The sequence below is a fragment of the Saccoglossus kowalevskii genome, chromosome 17 (assembly GCF_978046115.1).
Source record: "Saccoglossus kowalevskii chromosome 17, keSacKowa6.1, whole genome shotgun sequence".
Taxonomy (NCBI): Eukaryota; Metazoa; Hemichordata; class Enteropneusta; family Harrimaniidae; genus Saccoglossus; species Saccoglossus kowalevskii.
The window spans coordinates 22,307,222-22,335,203 of NC_140657.1; the positions used below are offsets into that span (position 1 = coordinate 22,307,222).

General features: G+C 36.2%; 3 protein-coding genes across 3 annotated transcripts; 2 read left to right on the top strand and 1 right to left on the bottom strand.

Annotated features, from left to right (window-relative positions):
• The first annotated feature begins 10,013 nt into the window (after window positions 1-10,013).
• LOC146732753 (uncharacterized) lies at window positions 10,014-12,691 on the top strand. Its single transcript, XM_085492526.1, has 4 exons — window positions 10,014-10,338; window positions 10,477-10,533; window positions 10,814-10,864; window positions 11,168-12,691. The coding sequence occupies exons 1-4, from the start codon at window positions 10,044-10,046 to the stop codon at window positions 12,196-12,198; spliced, it is 1,434 nt and encodes a 477-aa protein (XP_085348652.1). The 5' UTR covers window positions 10,014-10,043; the 3' UTR covers window positions 12,199-12,691.
• Window positions 12,692-13,276: 585 nt separating this feature from the next.
• On the bottom strand, window positions 13,277-19,199 carry LOC146732754 (uncharacterized). The gene is made up of 8 exons (XM_085491937.1): window positions 19,038-19,199; window positions 17,907-18,002; window positions 16,900-17,773; window positions 16,125-16,786; window positions 15,774-15,917; window positions 15,035-15,223; window positions 14,671-14,806; window positions 13,277-13,796 (listed from the first exon to the last, which is right to left on the bottom strand). Exons 2-8 carry the CDS (start codon window positions 17,991-17,993, stop codon window positions 13,498-13,500), a joined length of 2,391 nt encoding a protein of 796 aa, XP_085348063.1. The 5' UTR covers window positions 17,994-18,002; window positions 19,038-19,199; the 3' UTR covers window positions 13,277-13,497.
• A 1,847-nt stretch (window positions 19,200-21,046) lies between these two features.
• Window positions 21,047-22,460, top strand: LOC144355796 (uncharacterized). Its single transcript, XM_078010810.2, has 3 exons — window positions 21,047-21,170; window positions 21,546-21,754; window positions 22,131-22,460. The coding sequence occupies exons 1-3, from the start codon at window positions 21,047-21,049 to the stop codon at window positions 22,458-22,460; spliced, it is 663 nt and encodes a 220-aa protein (XP_077866936.2).
• The last annotated feature ends 5,522 nt before the right edge of the window (window positions 22,461-27,982 follow it).

Sequence of the window (27,982 nt, forward strand, 5' to 3'; positions counted from 1 at the left end):
TGAATCGATACCCCACTGGGGCTATGCAAACCGTTGATGGGTTCCCTGGTGTGGAAATACTCATGTGGTAGCACAGCCTGCTCCACGGATTCCCGGGAAGGCCACGTTTTATGGATCTTTGACCGGCACCAGTGCCTACAATCGGGCTTTGCAGGCAGAACTTAGGCCTATCAGTTTTATAGAAAGTTTTTTTTTTAGCGTGAGAGCGTCAGCTCACCTTGCTAAGTTCTGACCGTCTGAGTACTCAGCAAAGAACCTTGATCCTCAGGGAGATGGTCCAGTTTCTAGCTGCGCAGAGAGTCCATACTGCCCTCTTGGCAGGAGCAGTTTCGGTTGAGCAAGAGGCAGTTCTGAGTCTGTGCGCCTATTCTACTCAGCGTGAGTTTGAATGCCTGCGGAGAAGGTCTTGAGGGCGTGACCGGTTATTTGGAACAGCGTGTCCAATTGAAGCAATCGCCACCATTGGACAAGGTGGCTAGTCCTTCTGGTCAGCAGTTCAAATCAAACCGCAAGGCTCAGGCAGTAAGTCCTCCGCTTAGGACCACAACCAGCCAGGATCAAAAGCTAACATGATCTCCTTCAAAGGGGCAGAAGAAGACCAGTAGTGGGAAGCATCAGAAGAAGCTTAAGAAACGTGGCTTTGGTGGTGGGTGTTCTGACACTTTTGGGGACCAGGGGTCTGGACATGGATGGTAGTATGAATTCGGGTCTCCCTCCCCAGAGTCCTTAGGCTCCCCGCCTTTGTCCTCCCATACTGGAGTTCGGGAAGCACTAGCTCTGAACCCCCTTCTGCTCCTTCCCGTGGGATTGCGCCTTATGCAGCACATACCAGCTTGGCGCAGGAGAATTTCTGATCCCTGGACATTCACAGTAGTGTCGCATGGGTATCGGATTCCTCTTCGGTCTCCTCCGAACTGATGCAGCTGATTGAAAAAGGACTTCAGTTCGTCGGACCAAGCGATGACGGCCGTCCTTTGGTGAGTCCACACATAAATTGGAAACGGGAATACCCCTAGATTCGACGACTACCTCACTGACTCTCATTACAGATGTGTCCCTCCAAGGATGGGGCGGTCATCTGATAGATCTTCAGGTCCAAGGGACGTGGCCGCCCGCATATTCATACCGCCACATCAATTGGTTGGAGTTGCAGACCGTCCTACTGTCTCTGAAACATTTTCAAGAAGTTGCACACCACCACCTGCTTCAGACAGACAACAACACAGTAGTGTTGTACATCAACAAGGAGAAGGGGGACACGTTCCCCCACGTTGTCGAAGCTAGCGGAGGAGATTCTTCTTTGGTGCCTGGAAAATCAAGTGGATCTATCAGCTCACCACATTCCGGGAATACGCAACAGCTCTGTGGATATCCTCTCAAGATGTATTCGGTTCCAGAACACTGAATGACAGATCCCCCAATGGGTGTGGATCGTCTTTCTTTGGAGACGAGCGCTTTCGCCACGAATGCTCTATCAATCTTTTGGAGTCTCATGGATGTGTACGCCTTTCCACCCTTCTAACTAGTGCACCAAGTGTTGGAGTATTTATGACTCAAGCCCACCTGCCTTCTGAATTTGGTGGCGCCCAATTGGCCTGTGAATGTCTGGTTCCCAATGTTGCTGGAACTTCTAGTCGAGTCACCCGTAGAGTTGATGGATCTTCCATCTTCATGCATGGAGGCTGTAAATAAACTTGTGCAAGTGCAAGGCTTTTCTGCAGAGTTGTCCAAGTTCCTCTCTTCAGCACAGTCGGACGGCACCAGACGTTTGCACAAATCCAAATGAAAACTGTACATTGATTGGTGTGACGGAAGGGTAGCAGATTTTTTCCTATATTTATTTGCTCAAGAAAAATCTATATCGAGATTTTGTTGATATCTGTCAGTTTTATTCCCAGTTTTATCAGAATCTGCTGGACTGAAACTGCCTTCGAGTTCTATTATGAGTCAACTGTTTAAGTCTTTCCGCTCGAAGAGGCCATGCGCCAAGGGGCTAGCAAATCCTCCTGACTTGGACTTGTCGTTGGTTCTAGCGGCGTTACGATAGCCCCCTTCAAGTCTATAGATAAGGCGGACAGTATGTGAAGTATGTCACTATGAAAACAGTTTTTCTCTGGCGTCAGGTAGGCGGCGCTCAGAGATAGGGGCACTGTCCTTTAGTGACGGATGTGCTTCCTTTATGAACTCACAAGTTATATTGAAGACTCGGATAGGCTTTCTTGCCAAGAATCAACGGATTCTATGTCCTTTCCGAGCTCTGAGCTGGTAATTCGACCACACCAAGGTGTCTAGGGGCAGTGAGAAGCGCATGTTTGTCTGTTATGGGCGAGGCAAACAGAGCCACCTCGCTTCGAATATATCATCATTTCACAGTGGATTGTAGATACGATCGTGGAAGCGTATAACTTAACGGCTTCTTCATCGACTCCTTTGGAATGTCACCAGGCGAAGACACACAAAGTGCACGGAGTAGCCAACTTGTTGGCTTTGATTTCTGGTGCCTCGCTCGAGCAGGTGCTCCGAGCAGGGTTCTGGAGATTGCCTGAGTGGTTGTATCCTAGGATAAGACTTTGTTAGTGAGTAGTTTCAGATTTAGTTTTTTGACCTTTCCTCTTTTGTGTCGAAAAATGTACATTTCAGCTGTCGGAGCTTCCCCACCTTCGGTGAGCATACTACTCTGCCTAATGAGTAATAAATGAAATTTATTATTTCCACAGACTTTCTTGTAGGTATGATTAGGTAAACAAACAGGTTTATACAAACCTAATAGTTTGGATGATGTATGGCATGCTAGTGCTATAATGTCAGATGACAATATGATATAACTAATGTATCAGACAACCAGATTTGTTCATTTTATGATAACATCAATTTCAGTGAATATTTTTGGTAAAAAAATGCTATTTTTGACTTCTTGAAAACTACCAGCTCAATTGCCTCTGTCTCCCATGGTGCCAACATACCAAGTAACGATTGCTAATCACTGATATATCACCATGTAGAACATTATCAGTATTGTTTTGAGGAAGAAACTCTTCAAAGAACTCGATCTTATTTAAACCATAAGATCAATTGTTTTAGCAACGGGTAAATTAAAAAACGCTTAAAGCGGGAAGATCGTCACCTGTGGACTGGGGGCTTTTTCACTGCTAGAATGGGGTAGACAAGACAATAGTAATGGAAATGAAATACACATACACCAACATATCGACTTAAAGCTCCTGGTTTTAATACCTCTCAAAATAATTACAAGAAATAAAGCACTGAAAAATACAATGAATAAAGTCACTAAAATAGATTGCCAAGGGAAGTGTGCATTGGTGATAACTTACAGTTCCAGGATATAAAATGGATGACAGTCAATGGCTTCTGCATCACAACAACGAAGAAATACAGGAGTCTTGCTTGCAGAGGAACGCTGGTATTCTGGAGGGCACCGCTGAAAGCAGGAGGTCGCAGAGCAGTTCATACATGTCTCACAGAATGATGGTTGAAGTCTGCATCACTTGTCTTACAATATCATAGCAGCAACACTCAGGATACTAAATTGAAATGATGGACCCCAACTGTCCTCAGTCTGTCCAATTTATAGACATGAATGGTAAAGATTTTGTGACACCACCTGGGTTTTCACATGAACCAATCAGAATATGATCTTTCTAGCAGCTATGTCACGTAGGCAACTCAGTAGATCACAAACATCCTTTGTTATTCAAATAACAGCACACCTGGTAGATTCCAAATCTCCTTCCAAAGTTGTAAACACCCTTTGTTACGTAAATCCCAAGCACACCTGGTAGATTCCAACTGTACTCCCAAATAAAATGACATTTATTTTTGGCAAAAAAACTGCTGAGCGTTGAGCCAATTTGCCTATTCAAAGCACAGCACACAATGGGAGTCTTTGCAGTTAGTCTGTCTGAGTGTGTATGTGTGTGTGTGTCCACTAATATTTCATGAACCGTATGTTGGTTTTTAATGAAACTTTGCGCATAGATGCTCTGGTCTAATGCACAGATTTCATTAGGTTTTGGTTAAAATCTATGCATATTAATTACCTAATTTGCATGATAATTAGCTAATTTTTAGCTGTTCCACTGATATCTAAAGAGCCATTCATTGGATTTTGATAAAACTTGGTACATAGTTTTGGGTAAAAATCTATGCATATAATTAACCAAATTTGCATAAAGATTAGTCATTTTTCGGCTTTTCCACTGTTATTTGGGGTACTAACCATCACATTTCAATGAAACATGCATAGATACATAGAACAATGCACAGATATGTGAAATATTAATTACCTAATTTGCACAATTAATCAATTTTCAGCTTTTGATATTTTAAGTACTATCATTACTTTTCAATGAAATTTGGTACATAGATGCTCTAGAACAATGCAGAGACCTGATTAATTTGGGGTAAAAATGTGTGCTCATTAATCAACTAATTTGTATAATTAGTTAATTTTCGGCTTTTACATTGATATTGCATGTACTAATTAACCCATTTCAATGAATCGTGGTACATAGATGTTCTAAGAAAATGCACAGACTTGATTAGTTTTGGGTTACAATCAGTGCATATTAATTACTTAATTTGCATAATTAGCAAATGTTCAGCTTTCACACTGATATCACATGTACTAATTATTCCATTTCAATGAAACTTGGTACATTGGTGCTCTAGAACAGTGCACAGATCTGCTCAGTTTTGGGTTAAAATCAGATCATATTAATTACCTAATTTGCTACTTAATAATTCATAATTTGTTGGTTCCAATCACATTTCAATGAAACTTTGTACATAGACGGTCTGTGACAGTACTTATCTTAATTTAGTGAATCTTGGTACATATATACCCTAACACAATATGATGATCTAATTAGTTTTAGGTTTATATACATCTATAATAATTACCTAATTTGCATAATTACTTTTCAGCTTCCCACTAATTTATTTAGGATTAATCATCACATTATAATGAAATTGTGTACATATGCGCCTTGAAACAATATACAGATCTAAATTTATGCATAATAATTGCCTAATTTGTGTAATAATTAATTTGGTTCATTGAGGTAATCCACAGACATGATTAGTTGATAAACATGCATATTGATTATCTATTATTAGCCCATTTCTGATATCTAAAAAAATCAGATTTAAATTGAATTCTCCACAGAGGTGCTCTGGAATTAGACTAAAACCATGGATGAAAAATCAAATGTATTTTCTGTATATATTATTAATTTTGATAATGTGAATCACATTTTTTTTCATGTTGTGCATCTCAAATTGCAGACAAATATTAGTTGCCAGGCTTCTCGTTTGAAAAGCGAATCTTAAATTTGTCTCCAAAATGTCTTTGATTTTAATTAAATTGATCACAGGTCAGTTCAACATTTCTCCACGATGTAGTAATGTGTATGTACAGAATTGGTTCAGAATTGAATGTGTCAATACTTGACATGTAGGCGTGATTAGTACCCTCCCCGGCCAAACGGCATCAGACCTCGGTGTTGGGGTTGGAGCACAGCGGAGGGTGCAACTCACGCGACCTCCTCAGGCTAGTGTAAACATGGTTTTGGAAAAGCATTTTTGTAATCGAATTGAAAGTCAAATTGAGTTCTGTTTTATAAAGATTTAAAATTGATTGTTTAGTACATAATTTATTTTCATGAGGATCGTGTATCTTTTACTGTGCATGAACCAATGCATATAAAGCAAATTTGCCCAAAGCAGACACTTCATTTTCCCTGTTTTGACAACCACCCCGCATTCATCGAATTGTCAACCCCTTACCAGCATGCTTTTGAAATGCCGGTCTTTGTTTGTACTTCGCGTTGAACTTGAATTCTTACCCTAGGGACTTCGCGTACGCGTTTTGTATTATGTATTGAAACTGTGAAAGGCCTGCTCTTGTGTTTTCAGACTTGGTAATCACGTGGTTTTGTTAGCGGCTTGCAAAAATTGGCCGATGACATATTGTCGCCGGTGTCGCCTCGCTAGTGCTGCTATACAGTTGTATGTGTTACAGAAATGTATTAGACATTGCAACCCGACCGGAGACGAATGGGTGGTAGTTGGGTTGGCCTAGGAACGAAGCTGAACTATCGGAAGGAAACTGGTGTGTATTCCTTTGGGGGTCAATTTGAGTTTCCCGAGTGCCAACTTGCTTACGTATCACTGTGTTTCTAGACAGGTTGGTAAAAAAATTTGTTTGATGATTATTGTCCATTCATGATTGAATCGTATGCTTTTGATATTGCGTACAACATTTTATCGTATATATTCACACTAGTAACTCGTCGCTCATCGCAAGTACAGCGTATTAACACTGTATATTTATTTAATCGTAAATACGAAAGTGTCATGTGACCATCTCTTACTGAGACTCATGTATTTGATTGAACTTGATTAATGTCACCGATTTTTGCGTGACTGCAGTAGAAATATTTTCCGTCCATTACATCAAACGCCTGCGGGTATTACAATGTTTTTTAAAACTTTTGAACTAATAGCTTCGCGATGAGTGGCTTTCGTAGTGAGTATGGTTTTATCGCAGTAATTGGTCCTTTCATCAGAGTTTACTGTATCATTAACAACTGGTGTTAATCAGGGAATACCGTCGTTAGGAGCTGTTAATTTGTCCTTATGATTTGTGCAGTTGCTCTAGCAGGAGTTCCTAAATAAAACCCATGCTCTGATATTGCCACCACCCTGTTTTTTTTTTTACGTCGACCAAGAAATATTTGACCTTTCATGGAATGCGCTCTGCATCACACATTCTTGTCGTACGGCTTAGTGGCATATTATAAGTAATTATCTTATTGGTGTTGTAGAAGGATAGTTGAATATTGTTTATTGAAATTAATAATCCCCAGAACAATTTTCCAATATAGTTAAGATTTATTGTAAATTTAAATTGAAAGAAATTGCAATAAAAAATATTCCATCAGCAATGATGGGCGTATTTCGCGGACAGTGTTATTTACGAAAATATTTGTTCACTAGTTTATAAACTGGCTTGGCAATTCCCACCACCAATTATATATAATGTCACAGCATGCATGTTGGAAATTTGTTGACAAATCCAAAATCACTCTCGATAATTGTGTTTACTTTGCATGTGTGCTATGGTTGCATTTGAGGTTTTTATCATTTTTGACATTTATTTTATAGTTACATTTCCATGTATACCACAGGGTTCATATTATCTTTTGCTGTCTGATTTAACTACACTGTGTACTTAGCAGTTTCCAGTACTTGTATACTGTGTAATGTGAACTTCGATAACGGTATCTTCAGGTCCCATATTGACTATGCCCGGATTGATAACTTATGTAATACTTTCTTATCAGTGTATGACTTGTATATATAAAATACCACCAAGAAAACGTCAGAATAGTAAAAAAAGGCTTGAATTCAATTGCCAATTGCCCGCTGCCCGCTATACTGTAGATATTGTGCACAGGGATAACAACGGGAATGTTGTATTTCTGTTTAAATCATCTGCACCTTCATAAGCAGGAAAATTATTGTCCGAGTCTATGAGACATGCCAGCGATAGGCAAATATACGTTTACCTGAGATAATATTCCTTGCTTTCCTATCACGAAACAACAAATAAAAAGTAGACTCGAGTAATTATGAAACAAATGTGACAATATTATACTATATTATATGTAGACTTAATTAAAATTATTTATTCAATATTTCGCATTACTACCTCCAGATCTGGTATCCAAATGGCATGGGATACGACACCTCGACCTCTAATGGTTGCATTAGCGGTCACTTCTGCTATGAGCTTTCTAAGTTATGTATCTGTATGGTTGCTTAGGAAGCCAAAGAAGGAAAAACCAAGATATGGGCGGAAGATTCGAGACGAGGCATTCCTGCTAGGCGATGATGTCACCAATTGTAACCATGGTTCTTATGGTACTGTGCCAAAACAAGTGCTCAAAGCGAGAGGAGTGTATGTAATATTTGTTGTCTTGGAAACCAAGTGGTTCAAACCGAATTGTTTTCTTCATGCTTTCAAATTTGTCAGTCATTGTTCTGAGTAATAGACCTTAGATATAAATGGCCGCCGAGATCTCGTTGAAAGTGCGAGACAATGGAACACTATTTGAGTTGTAAAAATAAGTTTCGCAACTCTCGCTTTCAACGAGATATCGGCGGCCATTTACATCTTAGGTATATTATGATGAAGAAAACTTCCCGCCGAACGTTTTATTCATATTATGATCGTGATATTTTCTTTTCATGTAGATTCCTAAAAGAAGCAGAGTATTCCCCTGATATATTCATGAGACTGAAAAGTAACTTTTATTACGAGAAAGCGCTTCTCAGAGTTGCTGAATTTGTCGGCGCTAATATTGAGCACTTGGTATTTGTGGAGAATACAACAGCAGGTATTGCTATAAAATCATTGTTTGGTGATTGATTACTTGTACACACCTAGAAATAGTACATCTCTGTTAAGTCGATGTTTTGGTGACAAATCGATAGAGGGGTGAGTCTTGCACAGTGATATTTATCTGGTTTGATTGTGTACTTTCATTGTGTGCGTGCATGCTTTTTTAAATATAGCAATGTAACATTGTGTATATGAATAGCGTGTACTAAAAACAAACAGAATTAATAAAGACAAAAAACAGACATATCTGCTTGTTTTGCTTTTCACCTTTTTGAAACATTTGTAGAAAACGACTAACCACAACATTCAAAAGTTTTGTTGACAGATGTAATTGCAGTCAAATACGATATAACACAGATGATTTCAATGGCTTCAAGGTCACTATTAATAGAACATGTTTGATTAAGACGGGTGTCGTGATGTACTTACTCGTTTTGAATCATCTGGCATAACTTTATGCATACCATGGTATCCATATATGGGGTCTATAACTGATTTTATTATGATATGTATGTAATATTTGTGTTCAGTGATTTTCACATTTCGTTTTGACCGCGGAATTAGATATTCGTCGGGTATGTACTTTCACATGCGACAATAAATATTGACAATAATTTGATCATAATTTTGTTCCAGACGTTCCACGTTTGACTTTTTCCTCCTGGCATTACACGTTTGAAATTGTTGCTGCAAACATTACACGTTAGATATTTTTGTTCCAGATATTACACGATTGATATTTGTGGTCGTGTGAACTATTTTGACAAACTCCGCTAGCATACAGATTGCACTGTTGACTCACCCTATCAACGAAACTGCGCCCTCATTAGACTAAATGTAAATTCTCTTGTTTATACAAAAAATAGAATTACTCCTTGGAAATGCATGTTCCAAAAATTATTATTTGCAATTCAAGGTAACTCTTTTTTTCATACGTGGAATACAATTTTCCTGGTGATTTTTAATGCTGGCCGCTGTAACCTCAAAACATATACATACATTCACCACATTCTCATGTTAATTTCCTCTGAAGGCATTAATACAGTTTTAAAAGCTATGAAGTTCAAGAAAGGCGATAGTATCTTGATAAATAATTGGACGTTTCCCGGTATAATTAATACAGTTGTAGATGTATGTGATAATCCAGAATTAGGTGAGAATTTTTATTTACATTTACTTATTTGCCATCAATTACATACAACCAATATTTTCTATTAATTTATTTGTATTTTATTTATGAGATTAAATGAGTGGACACTATTTGTGACACTTACGTGAATGACAGGTCTGTCTCGGAAAAATCATATTTTAAAGATTCAGTTTACGATAAACGCTATTATTTGTTTATGCTTTTCTCATAGAGCAATTATTGCAATAATCAGATATTATGACGTCATTGCCAGCCGAGGTTTGTTTATTTGGCCCACAGTCCCTCAACGAACGGTTGGGAAACGCAGCTGTGACAGACCGTGTTTCGTTTGCGCTGATTTGTTCTACGCGTCTTGTTTGGGGTCATTTAAATTAGCATACGCGATGACGTTATTTTTTTCTCGTGCGCACGCGCGTATTGTTGTTTTGATTCACAGCTGTTTTGGTGTCTTATTATATTACCGGTACTATGTGGAAAGCGTACGACGATTTTGTCGCATTTGATGACGACGACGTTGATTGGTCGTACGTTTTAGAAGAAAAAGGCGATGACAACTACGACGTTACCGTGGAGAATACGGACAATCAACCCCCAGTGTTATCTGGTTCGCCAGAAACATCCTCACTCGCTGTTGACCGTGACATCGGTGATCCCTCGGTGACCAGTACACACGGGTATGATTGTCCGTTCTGCAGTAAGCATTATAAAAGTGCCAGTGGATTCAGATGGCATGTAAAAAAACACCACCACCAAGATGTGAAGGGTGAGTTTTGATATGAAATGTTTTTTTATTTTTTTATTTTCATGTATGGAAACGTCCCGCGACTATAATCTTTGGTCAATTTACAATATTTGAATTATGAATTTTAAGATGTAATAATTCTAAACCATTTTTTTACAGCTTCTCAGCACAAACATATTATAGCTGATGACAATTTAGAAGATAATTTGCAAAGAGGTATTGAGTTTTTAATAAGTTTTTTTTTGACAAGAAAATTAATTTTAGATAATGAATACAGTATACAATTGTAAATACAACTCCATTTATAGTAATAAAAAAAAATGTCTGCTTATTATTTTGCAAAACAATTTGTCAAGTCTAGCATTTTCTAGACTCAATGAGACTCAATGGTTATAGCAGATACCTTTGAAAAGACGTTTATAGTTATGGACATTTTGTGCACACTGCAAATTGATCATCAATACTTTTATACATGTTTCTCCTGCTTTTCCCATAGATGGTTCTAAAAATGACATAAAGACTCCATCAGATAGTTCAAAGAAAACAGGTATGCAGAAATTTTGTTTTTATCATCAATTAAAGTGGATAAAATTATTGATATAATTGTTGATGGTTCTGGTAAAGGGCTTAGTTTGATTTTTGATTTTAGTTGTGTTTAAGATTCGATGATTTACCTTTACATGTAATGACCTATACATGGATTCTCTTAATTTGTTATAAGCAGCTTCTCTATGTTCTTCATATAACATTGTAACAACTAATATCATAGCCAGATGATCACCTACATATCTATTCACATGTATAAAACACGTATAAGCTAGACACTATTTTCTGTTTTTCTGTTTTTCAGGTTTTGTCAATCCTCATAGAGCTTTGGATTTGGATGAACTTAGTCATAACATGCCCAATTATATTCAACAGGCATTTGAAAAAATTAGAAGTGACCCCAATTTAAACTTTGAAACAAGTGTTCATGGAAAGGATATTTCTGAATTAGCACATATGCTCGAAATGAAAATAAAACTGGGTTATGACATCACCACAATAACAGAAGTTATGGTTAAAGTAATATGGAAAGTTTTATCAGCTGGGGACAAGATGACCTTGTACAGCACACAAAATGAAGAGATATGGCATACCTTTTACAATGAATGGATTGATACCACCACTACCAAGATATTATCAACTCAATTTTATGCAATTCTGGAGGACACACAAATTAATGATTTTCACATTTTCCTTTTGACAAGAATTTTTTTGTTTGAACTTATTAAAATTGTCAGGACAATTGAAAATAATGCTGAAGGTGAACTAAATGCACATGAACATGATGTCTCATTGAGTAATGAAGAGAAACAGGCTCTTCGTTATTTTGCTGGGTATATCCCATTTAAAATAATGAAAAAATTAAATAGAGCCAAAGGTGGTATGACCCAGTTGTCAGATATAATTGATGATATGAGGGAAACCGACAATGATCATAGTGGTGGCTGTATGGCAGCTACAAAAACATGGCTACACAAGCAAGACCGAGGCGGTTTGTTTAATATTACTGACAGAGTATTTTTGTTCTTCGAAGAAGTAGAGAAAGTATGCAAAAAGCATCTCACCAACAAAATATTGAATATCTCCACCAGGGATGTTCATAGCAAAATTCAGGATGATCTATTTGCAAATAGAAAAGTTAATATTCTTTGGTCTTGTGTGGCAAGAAAAGCAGCAAGTGAAGAGGCTTCATCAGTTCTTGCTACTATGGTTATTAAACTGTATGTTCAAATCCGGTGTTTTACATTTGCTAAAAGCGTAATGGATCTTGTCAAGAAGAGAAATAATATACACACTAAGGGCTCAAAGGGGCTCAGAAAGTCATTAAAATGTTAAATTTCAATATACTGGTACAATATTGTATCAAATGGAACGGATTTCATTTCCGATTTTTTTCTTGTACGTTTATATTATAAATTTTTGAAACTATCAGGCAAAACTCTTTGCTGAGACATTTTTGTTGTTGTTTAATTCTATCAAACATTTTTGCTGAGACAAGTGAATAATTTTTATTAAATTATTTAAAAGCATTATATTTTTAATTCAAAAAATGTTACACATTATACATATTCATCTGGATTTTGTTCACCCTAAATAATATATATCTCAACTAATTAGTTAATGATAATATGGTTGTAATTGAAATAAGATGTAAGGGATGAGGTCACACTTGGTTGGAATGATCACATTCCCATATAAAATCATACTGTACAAGTGTCTCTTTTGAATTTCATATTTTATTAACAAACAAATGTATGTTCTGTTTCAACGTTAATGTCTTCTTACCACTTATTATATAAAAATAAAAAATAAACTTCAATGCAAACAATCATGTTTTACTTTTTTTAAATGCTTCTACCATATTTGCTATATTACAAGCGCATCTCCAATAAAAGCGCATATACCGGGGTAAACTAAAAATCACATTGGCTGTATACTAAACCATTAAAATATTAAATATTTGACAATAGAAAAGTATGTGTGTGTAATATATGCAAATGTATGCGCTACTAATAGAGCAAATATACCATTTAATTTTCCTGTAGTACATGTATAACCCACGGATGTTGTTTATGGAATGTTTGGTCTCTAATTACAACAGATTTAGGAGTGCCTTTCAAACTTTTATCTAGTGATCGAGGTACCCTTGACTAGTGTCAGCCACTGTGACTGGGAGGATGGTTTTCAACGTGAATTTTAAATTATATACGGTATATTCAGCATCATTAAACCACACATTTGAATGATCCATTGAGGGCACATAGTTAAATTTTCCATTGTATGTATAAATATAGATAAAGCATACAGATTCCAATGTACCTGAAGTAAGTTACACATATTTAATTTAAATACGAAAATGTATAGATATTGATAATTTGATAAATGTGGCATCAGAAAAAAACATACAGTGACAGATGTATAATATTATCTTTTAATATTTTCTTCTTTTACAATATACAATATATAACTGATAATTAACAGTCTCTAATGTGCTTGAGTAGTTGTCAGAAGTCTACAGCCCAGTACGGGCAACAGTATTAAAATCTGACTTATTTTGACCATAGACACAACACAACATACAACATCATATACATATAAAGGCTACTAATTCAACATGGTGTTGGTTTTTTTCATCTAAACTCCTTTCCTACTCCTTTTCTGTAAGGGAGTGTTATCAATGACATGATCTGCAGGCTCTTTTCGTTTATAGTGCCCTGTGTTGCCTGTGACACACTGCAAATGGTGCGATTTCTGCAACCGAATAGCATTTTCTTGGTAACCAAATGCATAAACAGTTGGATCATTGTTTGCTCCACCTCGATGCCTATGTTTGCTAAAATGTTGCTCTAAAGGATCCTGGCACAGCTTCTCACTTAAGAAATATTCAACTCCATGCTGTAATAAATATGACATAGCTTCCACAAATGAATTAACTGCAAACAAAAAAGAAAGATATTGTACATTTTTAACAACAAAACAACATTATTTTTACCTTTCAAATTAATTCAAGACATTTAAGGTAGAAGCCTACTCATAAATTAAAAAACCCAGAATTTATTCATTTTGCAATAAATTGTATTTCAAGGCAATATAAGGATATTGACCTCAAAAAAGTTGGAGGTCACTAGCCTTTTTTTCAAGAAATTGATGGTTGTATTTTAGTGGAACGTCGCCATTTTAACACTATTAGAGTCGGTCGGTCGAATTATTTTTTTTTTAAACTCATAAAAACTAAGGTTATCGTAAATAGCCGAGGTATATAGACTTCATATTATTATTTTTTTTTATTGTTAATGATGGAGTAGTTTTTGTTGTTCTGAATTATTTAAAAAATCTGGGTTTTAAAAAGTGTCAAAAAATGCATTTTTTTAACATTTTGTTTTATGGAATTGTTCTAAAAATAGCAATTTTCAAGAAATATTAGGACACGTTTCCTAAAAAGCGTAACTGTAACCTACAAAATAATGGTATTTCATTGAACCATGAGACATTAACTTCATGATTGTACATAATAAACTAATGAACATTGTCATGTAATTTATGACCAATTTTGTCAAAAATTATGACTAGGCTTCATTACCTTCGCCAAATACTGAGATATGGGGAAACTTTTACCATTAGAACCAATGGACGACTACAATATTTTTTTTTGGCAAATAATTTATTCCATTACATTATTTCTTTTTCCAGTCCCCTTACAGTTTTCAGGTAGGTAACTATATCTAGGTAACAATGCTGTTCAATTTTCCAATCCTATACTGCCTGTGGTACAAACAGAAATTACTAAAACACAAATGGTTTACATACCTGTCATTCTTAATCCCTCCAATGTTTGTTTACTTATGCACATAGCATTTCTTTGAGATTTTGTGAAATTTCCTGGTCGTGTCAAGACAGCCTCTTCCCAATCATCAAGATATTTAAGAAAATCATTTTTAAGCCACTGGAATGTAAGAAATGTGCATTTAAATTTGAAATAAAGCCAATATGTATTATATTATACTGGTATATCAGATCTATGGCATATAATTAAAATTGGCTTAATGTCACCAAATTGTGGATCAAGTAAATTTATTATAGTCACTGAAACTGATAGCCTATAAATGTACAAGACTTGTTATGCTATTCCATGATGTCATACACATGCCCCTTGCAAAGTAATATATTTTACCTTCAATCGTGGATCATTTGCATCAGTATAAGGGGCTAGGTTTGGTTTTCTTTTCCGCACATGTTTTTCCTTGCTCCTCACATTCAAGCAATCAAAGAATTTGTCCATAAAACGTACATACTTGGCAGTTGCTGTAGCTTCTGGTGGTCCAAAAGTTTCTATAGCATTGGCTACAGTTTCACTTAAGACCTAGGATAAAAAAATAATCATAAAGTTACACAAAAACAATAAATAAAAAATAGGTTTGTTAATTGGTTTAAATGTTTGTTTCGGCTAATGTGTTACATGTATAACTTCAATATACATTGATTTTCCGCTCACTGCAAGATCTTGCATATTTGTAAAAGGCATTATGATTTGATTTTGAATTTCCTTATATATAGCTAATGTCACAGTGCCAACCTTTGGGAGGGGAATATTTAATTGGAATACTCTTACTTCATCAAAATCGACAATCATAAAATTTATATATTATTTGGCAGGAAAATACCTCAAAATTATTTTAGCATTTGTTGAATCCCATGTGATATTTTGATGTCACCACAAAGCTATGACCCTTGTTTGTTTCGTTTTTAGGTTTGATTTCATGCATAACATAGGATCTTGCATTGAACAGAAAACGGTATATTGCATTAGCATAGTTTGATGAATAAATGTCATTTGCACATTTGGGGTAAAGCAGTGAAGGGTCATCAACAAGAATACTATCCACTCATTGTGTATAATTATTTTTACTCACCTGAGCTGCAAGGTTCACTTTCATAATTGAGAAGGATGTTATATTAATGTGTTCGTATCCAATTTTATGCAATAAATGAATATCCCTTGACTGGTCATCAATTACTAAGTTAGTCAAATGTCTCCATAAAATTGGATTTCCATTCTGTAAATACAAGGATGCATAATTATTAAACCATATGTACTACATTACATTGCATAAGTTTCCTACACCTTTGAATATATTTTTTCACATACTGTATTTGTTATGTTAGTAGTGCTTGCCCTCTATGTTAATGACAGAGGTGTCAAAGAAATCATAATGATCAAGTATACAAAAATGCAATCTATGATATATATGTCCAATACATACCCATAAACTTCTTGATTTTCGATGAGCCTCAGAATTAGCCCAACAATTCCTGGCAGTTTTAACCAAGTGGGGGACATCAGATATGAAATATATAAACCTTTCATTGGAAGCCCAGATATTTTTGCACTTGAATACTAGTGTATCTCTGGGTGCACCTGGAACCCTGTGCATTCTGTAAAATTTCCTGTTCCATGAAGCACCATCACTTGTTGATACCAAAACTTTCAAACCACAGGATACTTCAAGGTATTTAATTGTATTCCAGATGATAGGGAACAGGTGATCGGCCCTACAACCATCAGTTGGATGGTAGGCCACACTCATATGCAAATTAGATGCTAGACCACGAATCATGAGAACCAAAATGTGACTAGCAATTCCCAGTTCTCCAGTAATGCTCTCATCGTTGCTGCATTTCTCAAGTTTCAACAGCTCATTATTGATGTTGCCAAGATTAATGAACCCAATAAGCTCCCCTGTATATTTATCATATACTAGTTCTTGTTTAACCTTAAGCTCATCATGAAGAAGCGCTACATATTTCCCACCTTCACATTTCCCATGTGAATTCAATTCAGATATCACTTCTTTCAAAACTGAATGATTGATTCCTGGCTGAGGCTTAATACAGTTGGAGTAGTCAAAGTTCTCTGACTTGGCAACTTAACAAACCCTGAAGAACGTAATGCTTCATATGCAGATGATGATTTGAATTTGAGAAAGAGACACCAACGTATAATTGTTGGATGCCAGCGCATCTGTCGGCTGTCATTACATCTAGCATGTTTTAGCTGTTCTTCCCAAAATAATCGTTGAAAGCTGTCTTCTGGATAAGATTTAATTACCTCACTACTTTTATCTTCCATTACTGCCTTAAGGTCACAATGCAATGATTTATCAACGCATATACTGTCAACACTAATGAGTCTCTTCGCTGCTCTATTCAATGACTTCCGGAAAGTTGTCTTTTCTTTCTGTAGGTTTTCAGCTCTTTCTTGCAGTTGTTTTTTGTCAAGATAACGTAAGTTGACTCGACTGTCAGGATGTGTTTTGCGTTCATGATCTTGACTTTCTCTTCTTGACAACAATGATCGAAGATTATTTCGATAGTTAGAACATTTAGTGCATCTTTTTTTTCCTGTGACAATTAAAGAACAATCAACAGACCGAATGGTAGAAGTGTAGACTGTACCATCTATTGATCTTGCATTAAAAGCATCTTCAATGTATGCAGAAATTTGTTTTTCCCCAGAAAAAGAAATTGATTTTACAATCTCTCCTCCTCTATTCTGTAGGAGCTCCATAAATGACTGATCTGTATTTCCCATGCATACATTACATTGACTTATCAGAGTTATCAAGTTGTTCAGAATACTCATATCTGTTACTATTGGTGGAATGCCTGCAAACATACTGTTACTGTTGATAACATTCTTTCCATGAATTTTCACACGCCAGCATAAATTATCATCGATCATAAGACATTTTGCTACTTTTGACTCATCACCAACAAACTCAATCTTACAAAATCGGAATTCTGTTGATGAACTCAAAATTGACCAACTGGAAGGCAGCACGACCTCACCAACATGTTGTTTAAGATACATAAAAGAAAACAAAACTGGCTCTGGTTCTGGTTCATGACATACCTGAAATATAAAATATTACTATATTTAGGTTGTTACAATATGAGTTTGACTCATGCCACTGTTGCCATAAAGAGATTCATTGTCTCATTGTGATACTGTGAAACTATAATGTGTAAGCTATGTATCTGTCTACCTGAAGCAGTTTTTCCACTTTTTTTCTTTCAACTAAATTTTTGTAATAACGCTTAGGCTGGTCCCATTTATTTTTCTTGTATGGCATTTTAAGATCCTGTAAGATAATTTAAAATTAATGCAAGAACATCACCAGAAATACAAATTGTTTTATGAGCCACAATACAGAGCCTTACTAAAACTGGTGAAAGAACAGAGAGCTCTGTATGGCTTCTTAAGGGCTCTACAATACAAAAATAGGGTGGGCTGGAAGATTTTGGATATAACAACATAAAATTTTCTGCCCAATGAATTGAAGAAAAAATAAATTGTTTATTTTAAAAAATGCTACATAGGATATAAATAATTCAATTGAAAGCAATGAACGGAAAATATTACCCCCCCCCCAAATTTGACATTGAGTAGATCTTTTTTATATCAGACATGACGCATATTCACAACATTTGCATTTTTGTTGCCATTAAATCAAATTGAATATAACACACTTTCTTCAAAAGGAGACTATTCCCCGATAAAAGGAACTATAAATAAAAGATAAATACTGAGGAGGACAACATTCAACATCATACACCATGTATAAAAAGGTTACAAACTTAAGTGGTCAAACCGAAACACAGTCATGAAATCAAATGTTATGTGTTCAGTCCCTGACGACAACATTCGTAAAAATAGCCGAATTTAAAGATATTGAAAGTAAAACACCAACATATAAACTAATTCTTACAAGAATTTTATAGTGGTTAAAGATACTATTTTTGAAAAGTCCTTTTATTTTTTAAACTATTTTTTGCAGGCAATAAGTAAATGGGGCAGACGATATTATTTTTAGTCAAAGGCGCCATTTGTATTTTCTTCACGAGAAACAAGTCGTCTGCAAATTTTAACAAATAGATGATTTATGATAACAGTACGGATTAAAGAAATACAAAGCCTGAATCATCGATAATTAAACTTCAATATTTGTTTTATAAATGAACAGATTATCAACATTAGGCCCTCGGTAGATGGTTACAAAAAATTGTCTTTGCACTGACACCCTGAGGTACGAAGTCAAAACACGTACAAACACAATCTCATGATTTTCTAATGAAAAAAATGAAAAAAAAACATTAACAGTGTCAGATACACTCACCTTGCTTTGGTTCCTGTTAGTTGTAATCTCTTGGTGTAGATGCTTTTATCGAAGTATATAACATAAATAATGTCCGTTTTGTCATGTAATGAAACCGCTGTTACGACTACCAGAAAGTGGGCGAGATGCCGGCGACGTCAATGACACTTGGGAAAAGCGAAACGCGCATCGTCAGCTGACACTTGTAAACAGTCGACATGACGTCACCAATTCGTCAGCAGCCAATGAGACGAGCCATCAAACCAGATTACCATGACAATTACAGTGGTCGTGCAGCGTTTCCCAACCGTTCGTTGAGGGACTGTGAGCTCATATATTTTCACCGAAACTGGCGAACATTAATTTCGTTCCGAATGATTATGTGTTAAATGATAGTACAGGTGACGGTAAAATTGTCATTTCCTTCAAATGAAAACATCGAGAGTTTAAGGACATATTTCATTCATTGCTACCTTGCGCTGATGTATTAGAGAGGTAAAAACAATGGCTCTTTCTTGCGTCCAACGATATCTGAGCGTTCAAGGTCCATTGCGCTATGTACTGTCATTGTAGTTTCTGAATAACGCAAAGGTGCACTGACTGGGCCAAATGCATTATCGCAGTCGAACCAGTACTGCCCTTACCAAAAAATCTTATAGGCTTCTATAGCACTCTATAGTAACCTATAGGGAGCCTATAGGTTTCTATAGGTTTTACCTCCTATAGGATACATTTCTATAGTAACCTATAGGTTTCTATAGAACAACAAGCCTAAAGGTTTAGAAACCTTATATGAACCTATAGGTTTCAATAGGGAATTGTGTCTATAGGTTACATTTATATAGTAACCTATAGGTTTCTATAGATAAACACGCCTATATATTAGTAGACTTGTGGGTTTCAATGGGAACCATTTTCCATAGATTTGGTTTCTATAGTATCTTATCGGTTTCTATATACTAATTGATCTTCATGTTTAATAAACTACAGATTGAAATGTTTATTGTCAATAGGTTATGTAGGTATCACATTTTATTTTTATACGTTACATCAGGTTTCTGTACACTTCATTGCACATGTTATACTTTTACAGTAATTTAATCAACAGTTTTCTAAAAATCACCAAGTTTGTTGACTGATCATATCAATGTATATACCAGTAACTGTGATTTTGTTCAGTGGGAAATTAAGAAAATGGCACAAATTACGAGAGGCATGGAGCCAGGAACAGCCACTGGTGGTGCTATTACAATCTAAACTTATTCAGGATTGCAAATGCTCATATCGGCAAACAGTGTAAAAGGAACAGACACTTGCTAAATATGGTGACAATTCAATGATGATAGAAAGCATGTATAGTCTTCAAATAACCACAATAGACAGTGGGGGTCAAGACCGAAAATACACGATTCCGGAGTTTCATAATTGCTTTCTATTAATAATTGCACTTTAAATTAATATTCATGTAATATGTCTACCTTTAACCTAGTTAAAGGTAATAGCATATTGTGTGCAGTGCTCATGAGGTTTCATACTATGATTTAAGGTATTACTAGTACCACACTGGGACGTTGACCCTTTAAATGTGACCACACTAGGTTGTATACCTTTGTAGTCGTGGTGGTCTCTTTATAACCGCTGTGTTTTCTGCCATCACAACTGGTATTAGCCTGACGTGTAGGCGTGAGTACGCCCTCACCGGCCGAACGGCAACAGACCCCACTGTGTTGGGTTTGGAGCATCGTGGAGGGCGCAACTCACGCGACCTCGTCAGGCTAATCTAGTATAACCCAAAACCCAGAATCACTGTTCATTCTGTTGAAACTTCAAACAAAATATTGCCTTTAACAATGCACTGCTGTAACTATATCTTTCATTTTTTCTTAGAAATGTTTGTCATTAGACTAGTTCTAAAACTTCCAATTAACAACAAAGAGGAAATTATACAACAATATATAGATGTCCTGGAAAACAATCCATCTGTCAAGGTCGCAGTCATCGATCACATCACCAGTTCATCCGCCATGGTAATGCCAATTAAAGAACTCATAGTAGTTTGTCAAAGTAGAGGTGTACAGGTGGTAATAGACGGGGCACATGCACCTGGACAACTACAATTAAATCTAGAAAAGCTTGGTGCTGACTATTACATTGGTGAGTATTAAAGCGTAACATGTCCCATACCAAACACGACACGTTTCTGCGTGCGTTAAATATATTGGTTGTCGGAATATCAGTTTGTCGGACAGATGTACCCTCTCAATTGATTTTGCCAGCCGCAAGGAGTGTTGAATTACCAGTGTGATTCGGAGGGGGGTACGTTTGGAATGTACAGTGAATTTGTTGCATGTCTCACCAGAAGAAAACGCGAGTCTGTCAGCAGGGGAACTCGCCCAGCAGAGTGAGACCACATGGCTGCATTTTCGACCCCACATATCCTCTTTTTGGAGGATTCAGCCTGTACCTCAAATGCAAGTATGACGTGTTTCTATAATCGTCTATGTATCTGTTTATATGTTAATGTACCAGGTAATTTGCATAAATGGGTATTTGCCGTCCGTGGTAGTGCATTATTGTGGATACACCCAAAACACTGCGAGTCTATTAAACCACTGATCACGTCTCTCTGCTATCGGCAAAGTTTGTTCGATCAGTTCTCCAGTCAAGGAACACGCGATTCTACTCCTTATTTCTGTGCACCGGCGGCTATACAATTCTATGAAGATATTGGTGGATTTGTAAGTTTCTATTATTGTTATTAACATGTACATTTCCACTTGCCAAATTTTGCTTCTTCTAGACGAATAGATGTTTTATACATGTAGAATACAGCTAACTTTCTCCCTCTTGTATTTTGCCATGCATGTGCTGTCTTATTTATCAAGTACACTTTTTTGTTTTCTGACAGTGCCTGCACTTTTATGATGCTTTTACTGATTCTATAATGCAATTGTGGATCCCTTCATAAAAAACGATGTTCAGATTTTTTTGGAAATGTGGATATTTGTGAATTTAATTTAGTTTTGCTGACAATTTTGACTATGTAGATCATAACATATTAATTACTGTTAAAATAATTAATCTGTCATTTGATCATTGACCTTGTATTTGCAGGAGGAAATCGCCAAATACAACACAGAATTACTTCTTTGGGCGATGGAGTTATTAAAAGAATCTTGGAAGACAGAAAGTTTGCCTATACCTGACAGTATGAGGGCGCCTTTTATGGGTATTGTTGCTTTGCCAGACACCAGTAAGGGCCCAATAATGAATACGAATGACAAGAACATTCCTCAGCTTGTCCAGAGAATCTACGAAAAATACAGAATATATGTTATGATTGTATATCACCAAGAACGTCTCTGGTGCCGCCTGTCAGCCCAGGTTCACAATACTAGAAATGATTACATCAAACTTCGAGATGCTGTCATAGATATGTTATAGATAAATATTATTATTATTATTATTATTATTATTATTATTATTATTATTATTAGTTTATTTCCAAAAGCCCAGTTGTGGGTAAACATGCAACATTGCATCTAAATGACTATGCCATGTGACGGGCTAAAACCAATGTATTTAATTTGCATATTAATTTGCATATACATTTGCATAGTGATTAAAGCTGTTTTTATTAACAATGAGTATAAATCAATTTAGTTAGGTCACGTGGTAAGCATCTTGTTAGCGTGTCATTGTTTACAAACAAGCGTCTACCCATGAGTCTTTGCGTTTTCAATTCCCGCGCGTGCGCAGATGACAGCCCTCCTGCTTTATATGCTAAATTGTGGAAGGGTCAATATTGATTTGATGAAATTTTATATATTTATTTAATAAACGTCACTAGAAATCGGTTGATCATTTGAAAAACAAACCTGAGAATGTCAAGGTAACTCGATACATGCCTAGTAATCAGTGCACAGTAATTGTCCAATTCGCGTAATAATCAACCAATTTGTTACAGTTCCACAGATATCTTTAATAACTCTCATTCGACTTCACTGAACTTGGTAAATAAGTACTCTAAGAAAAACTATACCTATGTACACACATTAATTCTATTTTCTATAACTCTTAAAGTTTACAATTACAATTATGTGGATCAGATTACTTTCACATTTATTTTTGTAATTGCTGGTGAAGTCGTCAAACAAAATTGGCTTGATTATTATTATGATAGCTGTTTTTTTATTTAAAAAAGTTACATTGTATACATATATATATATATGCAGGGTATCGAATGTTTTCTCTTCCATTTGTTGCATCGTTACCGACCTTGCTGTGGTGTGTGTACTAGTATGTCGCTTTTATTTGCATTGGTGCGTGGTTGAGACCACGTTTAGCACTGAACTATTGCAGGGGCGGGAAATATTGTTGTAGACGAATAACCATTCATGTTGTGCCTAATATACCTTGGTTGATAATAGTTCATGTCTGGTGCTCATCGGTCAAAATTATACCTGTGTTACACGAATTGTATAAACGTACACAATTATAAAATTTATTTATTGATTTGTTGATATACATTTAAAGAAAAGATTCACCAAGTATTATGGTAATATTCTTTCTCAAAATACAACTAATATAAAATGACAGCTACGTGACTGTCTAGACTTGCATCCGTAACTATGAGATTATATAAATGTTTGTATTGCGTGGCTTCAATTAAAATTAACAAAAACACATTTAATTAGTAGACAATTACTTTACATAATGATATGTGCTATCTCTCAGTAAAAGCTCTGCCAGCTCCACTCATTCGTTGAATAATCATTATGTTTTAATTTATTACAAAAAAATAGTGTACTATGTAAACGTTTCCTTTTTTTTTATAATATTCTAAAATGCTACCATCTTCATTGACTTCATCTTCTTTCAAAAGCAAGGCCAAATGAGTAAGTGGGTGCCTTAAATTTTACAAATTATTTAAAATTATTTAACTGTTTTTCAGAATTTGAAACATTAATTTCAAAATTGGGTTATAAAGATACTCTCAGTGCTACAAGGGCGTTCCCTTCATCGTCGTTCACGGTATATCTTTGTCAATTTCAATGGCAGTTAAATCCGTTTGGTTGTTGTTGCCCACTTATACATACCAGGGAGCTGTAATGAGGTTTTTAACTACAAAAGTTTTGACGGAAATCTCCGAACTTAGCCGATGATTATTCATGAACCATAATCCACGTAATCCCCTACTCGAAAACAGGGGGATGGAAACCGCTACACAAACTTTCGTTATTGCAAAGTAAATAACGGCGTCCATCATATCATCAAAGGGGATAGCTTGGTCCAGTCTCCTTCTCATTACAGCTCCCTGTACATACTTACTCGAACAAATCCGCAGTCCTTGAAGTTTACATTAGAACCAGTAGCAACATTAGCATAAGTAATGAAGATGTATAACAACAGTCAATACCATGCGAGCCACCTAGGGAGGAAGAGAAACACTTGCCACGTTAAGGTACATATATGATGAACGGTGCGTATCAGTAATTCCAAAGAAATACAAATTGGATTGTTCATTAATTCGTCAACTGAATATTTCTCGCTTGACTATACCAGAGTTTGTAATTTATAACAAATCACAACTGATTGTTAAAACCACAATTTCACATCGAGCAATTACAATGTCAATGCACATGTTCCTATATGTAACGCCCTCCAGCGACGAAGCACATCTATGACGTAACTACCGGTAATACGTAGATCGGTGAAGCAATGTTGTGGATGTTCTTGATTTGGAGTATATCTTATAGTGAATCTCTAAAAAAACAGTATTTCCATAGATTAAAACACAGTCCCTCACGGTGTTGATGGACTGTGATTAAAGCAATATCAACGATGTGAACGGCCTTCCATCCATGCATGAAGCGCTTTGTCACTAGAGGGCGCAACTTGCAGTGTGATCAGCATACATGCACTACCTGATTCTTCCGTGGGAGCCTGAGTGGTCGTAGTCGGTGGAGCAGTGGTGGGAACTGTTGGAATAAAAAAACTGAGATAGTTAGTGACTTATATACATAATATGTGATAATCGTTGTTCTAAGTAATTTCTCAAATGGCTAGTTAACAATAGCGTATAAGAAAATGTTTCAAACGGCGGACTAATCATAGACCCTATGGACTAATACATCATCCATATTTCTATTGTTTGTTGCTATATATAGAACTTAAACAAATATGCATAGCCTTATTTATTTAGTGCATGTTTTATAAAAATTAAACTATTGCCATGAAGTCTTTTTCTCTTTTTAGTCATGCACTCAACATTTAGATTAGTTATTTCTTTAGATGTATATAATGTATAGTAGTGTTCACGCTACAAGAAGTACGGGCTAAGATTTAACCTAATCTAATATGTTTGCATATCAGATAGACCCAATTGCGTCCACGCACTGTAGGGAACAGTGCTTAGCACCGGCTAAGGAACGCCCAAACTTGTTAAGAATATACAAAAATCATTTCACCATTTTAACTATGATTACTAAGTACAGTACTAGGAAGATATACATGTTAGTTCAAAGTTTATAAAACAATACCCATACAAGTTCAAGTGCAGATTGCAGAATAACAGAAAGTAGCACATCGAATCTCATCGTTTGTTTATTTAGAACAATGTTCGTCTATGTGTGCGCGTTGATTGTCATGTCGGGAATGGCATGCCGAAATGAATATTTATGAATATATTATTAAACATTGAATACAATGGCGTTTATGGAGCTTAACCCGAGCTAAGCGTTCACGCACACTTCGTTCACGCACACACGTGCTAAGGAGCAGTGCCAGTGCGTAAACGCTACTTATAAGTCCTTCATTTCACAATTCAATATTTACATACTATAAAACAAACTTAGATTGTGAACAAGTGAATAATACATAATGTAAACAACATTCAAGCCGACTTTCCACTAAAGGGTAGCACAACAGTCGAATCCCATTTTTCCATAGGCGTGGGCGCACTAACTACCGACTGGTCTGGACCGTAGTTTGTTTATTTATTTATTTATTTATTTATTTATTTATTTATTTATTTATTTATTTATTTATTTATTTATTTATTTATTTATTTATTTATTTACTTATTGACTGTTACACAATGCCCGGAGGGAAAGGAAATGGTCACAAGGTATAAACAAAAAATAGAAAACAATATGCTAAATAACAAAATACAATCACTAAATAAATACAAAATAAATTATATAAATAATACAAGACCTCTCCCGCTAAAATATACGTGTAGTAGCATAACCGAGACCCCTCCCTCTAAAATAATGTAAAGTGTAGGTTTCCTCACCTACGCAGTCGATTTCAAATACAGTCTCACCAAGTTGTAAACACTTATCATCGTTCGCCGGATTACCAGGTGGATTGGGTGTGATAACTACACACATGTGTGTATAGTTCTCACAGTTCTCCTCAAATTATGTTCCATCATCGCATCCACTGTTTGAAATATCATTGTTAAAGCGGGAGTGTAGTCAGCGTACGTATACAACGCGTGTAAAATACATTGTTTATTTACTTGAAATTTGAACACGCGCATTGCGACGACCACCGCGCTTTCATCTTGTGCAATGCTTTATTTTACAAAGCCATCACTAAAGCTTGGATCAAACTAATTATGACTTGTACATATGCTTCGACCCATGTGTGGTGTTAAGGCAGAACTTCGCTTGTAGGATATGTGTTATGGTGGGTTCAAGTTATATCAAGTGTAATTGTCGAACCGCTCCCATGCATCTACTGTAATTTGCGTTCATAGTGGTCTCCGTCACCATATCATGAACTCCTTATTACAATCTGACTAAAATTAACGCATTTTAACGCTGCGTATTTTTAACATTTTTTCAGTTTAGTGGGGTCGAAACTATACACAGACTGTTTCTTCTTTGAAGACAAGTAATGTTACAGTAGTTAAATATGTTTTCACATCTATGCCCCAATGTGGCGCTGCGTCCGAACATGATCCCGAGTGAAATGCTCGTTTTGAACAACAAAGCGTCGCGCTGTATTTGCGCAATACTAGTATGATGTGGGCGATACATCCTGTAAGTAAAACTTCGCCGGAAGACGTTCTCTGATTGGTTGAGTGATTTACCCCTTAGGCGATCTTGCGGTTGTTTTATATACTAGTAGTTCCTGTTGTCGAAATGATGTTGTGTTGCCGTTTTTGTATAACATTTCTAAAATGAAACTAATCACTCGCCTTTTTAGTCCATTACTACAAAATTGAACGACCAATAAGTATTCTCAGTCTACACATACAAACTTTATGCAGATTTTGTCGATTTCGCGTGAAAACTGTACTGATTCGTCAGTTCGTTGGTCGATGCCTTCAACGTTGAACGCCACTACCCTACAACGTGTTTTCATAATAGAAATGCTATGACACGATTACAAACAAAAACAAACACTGTCTCTTCTGACTTTTTTATGTGTAAGTACTGACATATAATACAATACATTGAACTACGTCACGTTACTACGCGTAAGGATAACTACGTCACGTTACTACGCGTGGGGGTAACTACGTCACGTAACTACGCACAGAGGTAACTACGTCACGTTACTACGCGTAGAGGTAACTACGTCACGTTACTCCGCGTAGGGGTAACTACGTCACGTTACTACGCGTAAAGGTAACTACGTCACGTTACTCCGCGTAGGGGTAACTACGTCACGTTACTACGCGTAAAGGTAACTACGTCACGTTGCTACGCGTGGGGGTAACTACGTCACGTTACTACGCGTAGAGGTAACTACGTCACGTTACTCCGCGTAGAGGAAACTACGTCACTTTATTACGCGTAGGATAAGGACGTGGCGTCGGATGATCGCCAATAATGGCGTCATTGTTTATATGGTTACAGTAACCACACTAATATTTACACAATCATAAGTTTTAAAATAAATAGGATTAAATTAGCATGTCATAGTAACAGTTCTATGCCCTACCCTATGGT

Bases quoted from the DNA above. Each gene is read 5' to 3' on its own strand.
- LOC146732754 (XM_085491937.1), bottom strand. From the start codon at position 17,993: ATGCCATACAAGAAAAATAAATGGGACCAGCCTAAGCGTTATTACAAA. The intron at 15,918-16,124 runs GTATGTATTGGA...TTGTATTTACAG, and splicing joins GAAAATCAAGAAGTTTATGG to AATGGAAATCCAATTTTATG. The intron at 13,797-14,670 runs GTATGTAAACCA...TTTTGTTTGCAG, and splicing joins GGAGGGATTAAGAATGACAG to TTAATTCATTTGTGGAAGCT.
- LOC146732753 (XM_085492526.1), top strand. From the start codon at position 10,044: ATGTGGAAAGCGTACGACGATTTTGTCGCATTTGATGACGACGACGTT. The intron at 10,534-10,813 runs GTATTGAGTTTT...CTTTTCCCATAG, and splicing joins AGAAGATAATTTGCAAAGAG to ATGGTTCTAAAAATGACATA. The intron at 10,865-11,167 runs GTATGCAGAAAT...TCTGTTTTTCAG, and splicing joins AGATAGTTCAAAGAAAACAG to GTTTTGTCAATCCTCATAGA.
- LOC144355796 (XM_078010810.2), top strand. From the start codon at position 21,047: ATGCCAATTAAAGAACTCATAGTAGTTTGTCAAAGTAGAGGTGTACAG. The intron at 21,171-21,545 runs GTGAGTATTAAA...TTAATGTACCAG, and splicing joins TGGTGCTGACTATTACATTG to GTAATTTGCATAAATGGGTA. The intron at 21,755-22,130 runs GTAAGTTTCTAT...TTGTATTTGCAG, and splicing joins ATGAAGATATTGGTGGATTT to GAGGAAATCGCCAAATACAA.